General features: G+C 28.2%; 1 protein-coding gene across 1 annotated transcript; it reads left to right on the forward strand.

Moving 5' to 3' along the window:
• Positions 1-637: 637 nt before the first annotated feature.
• LOC107904918 (uncharacterized) lies at positions 638-3,023 on the forward strand. The gene is made up of 4 exons (XM_016831438.2): positions 638-785; positions 2,292-2,371; positions 2,525-2,602; positions 2,736-3,023. The coding sequence occupies exons 1-4, from the start codon at positions 653-655 to the stop codon at positions 2,835-2,837; spliced, it is 393 nt and encodes a 130-aa protein (XP_016686927.2). The 5' UTR covers positions 638-652; the 3' UTR covers positions 2,838-3,023.
• Positions 3,024-10,209: the final 7,186 nt, after the last annotated feature.

Raw genomic sequence — 10,209 nt, forward strand, 5'->3', positions numbered from 1 at the left:
CATTCCTTTTTCTTCTTCTGTTCTTCATCTTCTCTTCTCAGCATATTCTGTTTTGTTTCCTCTCTTCCTCTCTCGTTCTTTGATTTCTAACATTTTTATTTTAATAAATTATATTGATTGTCATCAAATTGAGAGAAAGTATAGTAGCCGATGAAGATTACAGATTATCTATTGGGCTATTCGCCTCCTATTTGGGCGACTTTTCTTGCTGGATGATGTTTTGGTTATATTTTGGTTATATACAGATGGTTGAAGCCCAAGTGGAGCCGCTCTATCCTCCAGATTATGAAGGTAAGTTAGCACAGCTTTGCAACTTCTTTCTTGCTTCAGGTTGTGTTAAAGATTAACAATATTTCTTTACTAGCTGATATTGGAAATTTCCTCTTCATATTCCAAGACTTTACTCTGTTCCAGTCCACTTTTCTTTCATTGTTTCTTAACTAATCTCAACCAAACAGTAAATTGCAGGTTTGGTTCATTTGAGTATGTACTTGAGTGTTTAGAATTATCCTGTGATTTGCTTGTAAATTTGTACCAACCCAATACTAGTTCCTCCAATTGCTTCTCAATATTTGTTCTTTTCTTTCTGGGTTTGCAGTAAGAGCTCTTTGTGAGATAGCAACAGAACTTGGGAAGAAGGATTGGAATTACAATGAAAACCCTTACAACAATAAGTCAAGTTGGTTTACTCCACCGCCGCCGCCAAATGTGCCTGAGGCCATTAACAACAGTACTGTCACCTGCAATTGCTCCTTCCCCAATGGTGAATGTCATATTGATGGCATGTAAGTCCTCACTAGTCATAATAAAATTGATGCTTATTTTAATTTCCTTAACCATAGACAGTCCTCTTTCTTTTTATTTTCAGTATGTTAACTTTGATTTCTGTATCAGTGATTTGCTTTGCTTGAATTGTCCATTTTGATTTTAGCACTATGAAATTATTACCATAGGCAAATAGAGTAAGGGTGTGCCTCATTCAAGATGAATGGCTGTATGAGTATGGCTTCGAATTCGGATACAAATTTATCCCAATTAATCATCTCAGTCATTAGAATAGAGCACATATTTCGAAGTGGCTAAGGTTATCCATTAGATTGTATGGAAGTTTTGAGAAGTCATTGGACGAGCTGAGATCCTTTTTTAGAGAAGCCAATGTCCGTTTTGAGTTCCTTTATTAATATTTCCTTTCTTTTTAGACTGTTTGGTTTTCTTGTGCATGGACTGTGGTCTAATGGTGTTACATAAGGTCTTTTCTCTGGCTTCACTTGTTTGCAGGACTTGGTTTTCAAGAAATCATGCTCATTCCTTGATGTTACTTAAAAAAAACATATTATTTATCACTAAGCAAAACAATACATGTTGACTTGTCACATTGTGCTGAAAACAAAGTTTCAACTGAGCAAATCACACAAAATCGCCTTGTAGCATACAAATATGAAAATCTACCTCACACTCCTTTTGTGAACGATTTTTGTCTTTTTTCATATAATAATAAAGCAAATGAGAGGTTTATATTTCATCGATTTCTATCTTTTTCTTCTATAATTTCCTGGCCTTATGATGCGGGGAACCTTATTGAACCCCATATTCTATTAGGAAAATATAGTCATTTTTCTCATGTTGTACTAGCTGAACTGTATTGTTCTTTTATATATGTGCTGCTATAATTTTACCGGGTTGTTAGACATTATCTTAACTCACACGACTTGTACCTCTTTGATTATGTTCATCATTGCTAGACATTTTTTTGTTGTAGTGACTCCAACCTCTTCAGTTCAGTGCTTAGAAATGTGTGTTTTCCATTTCTTTTAGGCAAATGCATGACCAAGTTGTATTCAAGAGTGAAAAATGAAGAAACATGTTGCTATTGTATCATCTGATGTTGTCACTGTAAACATCTTATCTTGCTGGTTACTTTCAAAGTAATTAGTTATTTTGAGAATGAAAAATATTATGTGGTTCTGGCTATAAATTCTTATGCTGTGATTGTGTTCATTTATGCTATGTTTGGAAACATTAATTTGAAAATTTGGATTTGGAATTCATTTGTAACCTCAGAGTACTCTTCTGTTTTAATTGCTGTAATGTGGGTTTTAAGATCCATTGCAATTACATGTCAAGCTTTTCACTTTGCCAGAACCCCAAAGGCATTATTGTTTGAGATTTTTGACGGAATTATTTGATATGTACTTGAAATATTTTGCTAACAGCCTAAAAGTTAAAATGAATTATTTGCTAACATTTTGCAAAAGGCTCACAAGGACCTTGACAAAATGGGTCTACTGCAGTTTCACAAGACATTAACAGTCTGAAACATATTGCATTGATGGAGGCCAAGATGAAAAAACTCTCTGATTTACTGAGTAAGGTTAGTTGGTTGCTTACTTTGCCCTTAACTGTCTTTGATAAAAATGTGAAACATGAGCGAAAGTCTTTGCAAAAGTATGTCGCTGCTGTTTGTAGTCCAGATATGGTAACTATAGTGGATGGTTTTAACTACTATTTCTGTGATCTTTTACAGACAATTGAACAAACAAAAGAAAATGTGGTAAAGAAGCTAGCATTGACGTATGAGGAAATGGAACAAGAATGTAAGGAGGTAAGTTAATCTCTTGGCATACTAATTCAAGTGTATCTAATACTAGAACAAAAAAAAATGTTGGTTCCAATTTACATATCATGAAGATGGTAGTTATATAATTTTACATTCATGTGTTTTGGTGTGATTGCAGATCATGGATGGTTTTGCTGAGGGGAAAGACCTGGTTGTGTCTGTTATGTCTGCAATGGGGGAAGAGCAGATATGTGCTCTCAAAGACATTGGTCCTAAGTAGTTTCAAATTCATTTATTGCAAATCTTAGATGGAACCATAAAAGACTTTGGTAGTACTAAATGCGGTTTTGATGTTTTGTTTTGGGTTTGGATAGAAAAAGAGAACAACAATATAACTAGTTTCTTGTTGTGCTATGGATTACTGTTTTGCTTTTCTTTTTCAATAATTTTTATTATCTCGTCTTTATTTTTTGTGTTGGTAACATTTAAATTCTAGCTTTTAATTGCATATTACACTTGCATTAGTTACCCAATATATATTAATGTAGCAATTTAAGTTTGACATATCATTTAGTACGAGTTAATACAATATACTAGTTTTTAAAAAAATGAAATTTTCTAATAATTACAGTATTTTTTATTGTAATTTAAATCCCATGTTAAATATATGTATCACAAGAATCAGATTGGATAAAAGTAGAATCAAATTAATATAAAATTTAAATACAAATAAATGTTTTAATAATGAAGAAGTAAAATCAAATCGGTATAATCTACAAATAGATGAACATTTGGAATTTAATTAGATAAAAAACTTTTATTAATAAAAAATTTATTTATAAATAAATCATTGCAATATGTGTAAAAATAATTTAAAATATAAAAATTTATTAATATGTATATAAATTTATTAATATATGTAAAAACAACTTTTCCGGAAAATATTTTCAGGAAATCTGTCAAACAGCAGAAAATATTTACACAGATTCAATCAAACACTAGAAAATATTTTCCAGTAAATCATTTTACAGAAAAGTAAAACATTTTCCAGAAATCATTTTACGGAAAACATTTTACTGCCAATCAAACAGACCCTAACTATTAAAAAATTCCTCCTTCTCCTTAAAAAACATTTATATTTACGAAATAAGTTCAAAATAAAAAAGGCATAATATCAAAATAGCCCCTAACGTTTGACTGTTTGGTCACTTTAGCCATTTATGTTTTTTTTGGAGCATTTTAACACCTAACATTTTTTTTTCTTATCAAATCGGTCTATTTTTTAGGGACATGCTGACGTGGTCGTTAGTTGACTAACGATCAACACTAGCCACTGACGTGGCGGTCCAAATGTAATTAAATGCTGTCGTGGTCTGTCTTTATGCCATGCCAGCAAATTATTTTAAAATTATCATTTAATTACATTTGAACTATCACGTCAGCGGTTAGTGTTAGTCGTTGGTCAACTAATAACCATGTCAACATATTCGTTAAACTAAGACCAATTTGACAAAAAAAATGATAGGTGTTAAAGTGCTAAAAAAATAAAGGGCCAAAGTGACCAACCAGTCAAATGTTAGGGGCTATTTTTGGCATTATGTCATAAAAAATTAATGTTTAAAGTGTTTAAAAATAAATTAAAATTTGTTATAAAAAACCTATAAATATTTAAAATTGAATTTAAAAGTTCTTATACTATTATATTTGAAATTTAGTCCTACTTTTATTTCAAGAAATTTAGTCTCTCTACTTTTTAGATTTATACAAGTCCAATTATTAACATCATTAAAGTTTTTTTTTAAATTGAAATTTATTAAAAGTATTATTATTTATATTATATGACAACCAAGTGAGTATTTTTTAATTTTAAAATAGCACGTTTAGCGAAATTGGGAAAATAAATTTAAGGCAGCATTAACAATTAAACTTGAATATTGAAATCTGAAAAGCGTAGGGATTAAATTCTAAATTAAAAAAAAAACAATAACTTGGAGCATATTTTATCCTAATTAATAATATATAAGTGTTGATCACTTCAATGTTAATTTTCCTTTAAAAAAATATTAATTTAACGTATTACGTAAAATGAAACAAATAAAAATGTAAAATAATTTTAAAAACTTAAAAACATATTGAAACAATTTTTTAAGAATATGATAAAATGTTTTAAATTTAAGAATTTAAAAATTCTCTTAATATAATAGGCTTTAAATCTAATAAAAGATTGTTTAAAAATTAAAAATAATTTAAAAGCTTTTACTTTGATAATAGTATATATATATTTAAAGCGATGTTAAAATATGCTCCAAGTTTTTGTACTCTTCGTATATTTAGAATTTAGTTATTCTACTTTTATATTATTATTTTTTATGGTAATTGGATTTTATTATAATAAGGATTATTTATAAGATTGAATTTCTTAAAAAGATAAAATATAATGATTTTTAAAAAATTTTAAACATTTATTACAAATAGATTTCATAAATAGAAAATTAATGGATTCCATAAACATTTTTCATTTATGTTTAATCTAGGAAATTGTATACACCATACACATTTAATAATTTAATACATTAATTTTATCAAATAAAATATTAAATTACAAAATATGTAAAAGAAATTATAAAATTACTTAAATTTATTTAGATATATTAAATAAAATAAATTTGTGCATTATCGAGTAAAAAAACCTAGTAAATAAATAAAGAGAAGAGAAGCATGGAAGTGGAAGGTTGGGGTTATTGGGCTTGTGATCGAGATTCGAACCCAATTATTATCTGTTTTGACTTTAAAGACCCAAGCACAAGTACAGTAACTAACAACTAGGCCTTGAGTATCCAATAAATTAAAATATTAAAAATAAGTATAATTCCAAATATACCCATGACATTTTAATTTAAGGAAGGATAAAATAGTTATTACACACCTAAATTAATCTATTGTCTGCTTTAAAATCTTCAAAAACTTTTATGACAGGAACGTGGGAGTACGCCTCGTGCAGCTGAAAATTTTTTAGATTTCCCAAAACTCCTTAAATTAAAACCTTAATTGAAACCAGTGCCCTAATTTATTCATCAAAAGCCCCGTTTCTCAAGACTAAGTATTTTTTTTTAGTAAAAACAAAAAAAAGAACCAAGTAATTTTGTATTAAAATTTGCTAGGCTGCTTCAATAACATTCTTTAAAATTAGCGTACCCTATATCTTCATAATAAAAGTTACTAAATTAATAGTAAATTTACACTTTGGCTACTCGATTTCAAAATATTATCAAGTTGATCACTAAACTATTCGAACGTTATCTTTTAAGCCATTGGTCTGTTAACTTGGTAACAGATGTCTAATGTAGTCGTTAAGTCACTAATCATCACAGGGTTTAGGGGTGAGCATTCGATCAAGCCGAATCAAAAAATTTCGAGTTAGTCGAGTTGACGAATCCTATTTTAGCAACCGAACTCAATTTGAATTTTTTTTCAAATCGAGTTAGAAAATTTCGAGTCGAGTTAACGAATCCTATTATTTATCTCAATGTTATGTTTACATTAACCGGTTATTTAACTAGTAAACGAAGTACAAGATTATTTAACTACATAAACAGTATAATGGTTTAGCCTTTTAACTTAATGGGTAAACATTTATCAAAACGACATAGTTTTACTTTTTAACTTGATGGCTTTGATTTTTAACTTTAGAAAAGGTAAGCATCTATCAAAACGACATAGTTTTGTATTTTTTTTATTTGGATTTTCGGGTAACTCGAATTGTGTAATTCATATTCGAGTTAAACAAAAAAAATTAATTTTTTATTTGAGTTGATTCGAATAACTTGAACTATTTAATTCAAGTTTTAAATTTTTTATCTAGTTTTTCAAATCAAATTGGATTTTGCTCACCCCTAATAGAGTTAGCTATTGAACTATTGGTAAGTTTACAAATTTGCATTTTGATCACTCAATTTTTGGACCATTACTCCCTAACTTGAAATCCAACAGTATCACCAACTCAAGCCTCAAACCCTAGCAAAGTCATTGTCAAGCTTATAGCTCATTCACCTTTTCCCCTTTGACCAAAACCATAACCTAAGAAAATCCAAAATCAATATATTCACACACCCTTGCATTGAACCATCAACCAAATATCACCGCAACCATAATCAAAGCAAACAAAAATATTTTTTAAAAAAAGCAAATAAAAATAAGGAAGAAAGTCTCTTATTTCAGCGAGCTCCAAACAAGACCTAAAGAAGCAAAGGGACAAAATAAAACCAGAGAAAAAAGAATCAAAATGTAAAAAAAAAAAAAGTCAAATGTACTAAATTTGATCAGGAGTTAGTTTGAGAGTTCCAATCGAGAATGGTCAACCTAAACAGTCAAGGAAACACTCTCACTGAGAAAAGGGACATATCAGAGTTAGGTGAAGATTCGGCAACAATGGTTGAAGATTGAAGAGCTCATTCATTAAGGCTTTGAGTTTCAATTAGGGGAGTTTTAGGATGTTTCAAGCCATTTCAAGGAAAACTAAACTGCAAAATTGAAATGAAAAGAAAAAAATTTTGGTTCAATGTGTTTCTTCGCCAAAGGTGGAGGCCAAACAATCGTAAGATTATTGGATACAACTATGAAGGAGGTACAAAAATCTCATTCCATAACTCTTAAATAATTCAGTGACCAACTTGTAACTTTTTTAAATTGAGTAACCAATGTGCATACCTACCAATAGTTGAGTGCCCTTAGATGTAGTTTACCTTATGATGAATAGTGACTTAACGAACATATCAGACAAATGGTATCAAGTTAATTGGCCAATGACTTAAACGATAATGTTTGAATAGTTCAATAAATTAAACAATTATGTCTAGACAATTTAGTGACCAATTTGTAACTTTTTAAAATCAAGTGAGGAAAGTGTAAACTTACTTATCCTATATAATACCATTTATTCATTTAATAGATTATAAATGATGAATAAAATTGTTATATTATAAGTAATATATTAATTAAATTTAAAGATTGTTTTATATCATTCGTTAACAATATTCTGTTTTATGAAATTTCACTAGTAAGCAGTGAACCCTTAGACTATTCCTTAAATTAATGCCGAGTTTGTTTGCGTGTATATATATCAGAATTATTGCTGAGTTAAATGACCAAGACTTTGGTTTTTTTTTAATGTAAGTAACCCATTTATCGACTTTGATTTAATGTGTAAAGTTATATATGAGTTTAGAGTTGAAGTCAGAAATTTTTTTGGGCGAAAATAAATTATATATTTTTACCATAAAATCTTTCTATTTTAATAGTCTATATCTTTGTAATTGTTAAAGGATTAAATCAAATTTTTATCATTATTAATTTAAAATTTTATAAATTATAAAATAGCTTAAATGAAAAATTTTCTATTTTAGGAGGGTCGGGGCCAGCCTCCCTAGCTAACTCCACCCTTACATGAGTTTTGATTTTATCTAATTTTATACACGATATTTTGATTTGATTAAATTTTCATAAATAATTAATGTCACTATAGATTTAAACGTTACATATTACGTACATAGATAATTAAATTTATCAAATATAAAAATAAATTAATATATTATTTAAATCTGTACAATTATATCAAAATAAAAGTTTTATATATACATTTGAACTAAAGTCATGGTTTAATATGTATAGTTACACAAAATCCAAGTTTATATATCAAATTATACATTTGATCAAACAAATTTAATGTATAATTTTAATATTTTATCTCTAAAAAAGGATAGGACTTTTTTCTCATATAATGTTTGACCTAAGTGACCATTGCCCTCGTCATCATAAATTTATCTTTTTTAACTCTGTCAAATTTTATAAAATTATAAAATTATATAATAATAAAATTATATTTTAAACCTTTAAAATTTATTAGTCATTTTTTGCCCCTTAAATAATAATCGTTAATGTGGCAGAACATTAATGTAATCACTGGATATCTTAAAAGAAATTAACAACTTAATGAATCTTAAAACGTATCACTAGAGCATATGTTTAAAAAATCATGTTATATATAATATAATGAGATAAAAGTAATTAAAAATAATATAAAAAGTAAAAAAGTAAATGAAATTTTTTAACAATCTCATCATAGGTTCTAATCATATTTGTTCTTTTTGACTCAATATTTAGAGCTATCCATAGTCTCTTCCCTATTCAGCGCACTTAAATCTACGTCCTTTTACATTTACAATAGTATTTATATCAGTCGAACTAAAACTCAATCAATAATTAAATAATAGAAATTTCTATATCATTAAATAAATAAAATGGTACCGTAAAAGTAACACAATGATGAAAATTTGATATTTTCCTCTATCATGTGGTGTGAGCCTTTCACAAATTATAATTTTGGTTTTGCCCCACTCCCAAAACGAACCCACCACCCTTTCCTCGGAAACTCAAATCAATCTTATGTTTATAATCTTACTTAAAGCAAATGATAAATTAATATCTATAATAATCTAATATCCAAATTCATTATTTATAAAAACTAATATAATTTTAAATAATAAATATCCTTTCAATCTTTTCTAAATTAGATATAGATAACAATTAAAACATCAAAACCAAATATTTTTTTAATCTACAATAAATTAAAATTGTTTAAATTGATTGGACCAATTGATCTAATCGATTAAATTAAAAATCGATTGGCACATTATTTTAGAGTGAGGAAAAGAGCTATTTAGCTTGTAAACTAATACAAGACGGTTGTATCGAGATAAAAATAGATTGAATCAAGTTTAATAATTTTTTTAAAATAATTTGCTTAACTAAAATTAGACTGAAATCAAATTGAATAATTATTCGATGATTAATCTAATTCGGGTAAATATCCAAAAATATGTGAGTTTGGAATTTAATTAGGGTTAGGAGATAGGCGGAATCCAGAATGTGGAGTAGAGTTGCCTGTATTAGCACGCCACCCACCCACTCCGACCTTATTAAATAAAATAAAAACATAACTCAGGTTTCAAGGATACGTTAGTTATAATTTAGTGTCTAAGAAAGGCAGGAAGCAAGTAAAAAGAAAGACCTTGTAATTGCTTTGTTTGTTTGTTTGTAAAAAATTAAAAACCCTATTTTGGGTTTCACAATCTCCCGAGCTGCCTCTCTCCTATTGTCATCAAATGTGTCTTGCGTTTCCTTTCCCTATGTCTTCTTTTTCACCTACTTTTATATTTTAATAGTAAACTAGACCCAACGCTACATTTCAGTCACAAATTATTTAGAGATTTTCATTTAAATCATTAAACAATCGGTATTGTAGATCAATACCCATCAATGAGTAGAAAAATATATCTTATATCCAAGTTGATCTGATGGCTAGTGTTAGAGATTGAAAAAGAAAGTTGTTTGGGTTTTGGTTATCATATTCGTGAGTTCAAAATTGTTTCGTAAAAAGAAATTGATTTGCAGAAGAGAAGGAAAATTAGAGCTTTCGATTACAACAACGATTTTAATAGCCCAATAACTTAATTAAAGCTTTTAAATAGTTTCGTGATCGTCTTGTAATTTTTTGAAGTTGAGCGATCAAAATATAAACTTACTAATAGTTAAATCTCGTTCGGCTTTAGAATTAAGGAATGCCGCATTTTGGATATTTATAGTTTTTATAAAAC

This window comes from Gossypium hirsutum, chromosome D05, assembly GCF_007990345.1.
Source record: "Gossypium hirsutum isolate 1008001.06 chromosome D05, Gossypium_hirsutum_v2.1, whole genome shotgun sequence".
Taxonomy (NCBI): Eukaryota; Viridiplantae; Streptophyta; class Magnoliopsida; order Malvales; family Malvaceae; genus Gossypium; species Gossypium hirsutum.

What these genes read in the sequence shown, in the direction of transcription:
- LOC107904918 (XM_016831438.2), top strand. Translation starts at nt 653, where the DNA reads ATGAAAACCCTTACAACAATAAGTCAAGTTGGTTTACTCCACCGCCGC. An exon ending in GAATGTCATATTGATGGCAT is followed by an intron (nt 786 to 2,291) that starts GTAAGTCCTCAC and finishes GGTCTACTGCAG; the next exon opens with TTTCACAAGACATTAACAGT. An exon ending in TGGAACAAGAATGTAAGGAG is followed by an intron (nt 2,603 to 2,735) that starts GTAAGTTAATCT and finishes GTGTGATTGCAG; the next exon opens with ATCATGGATGGTTTTGCTGA.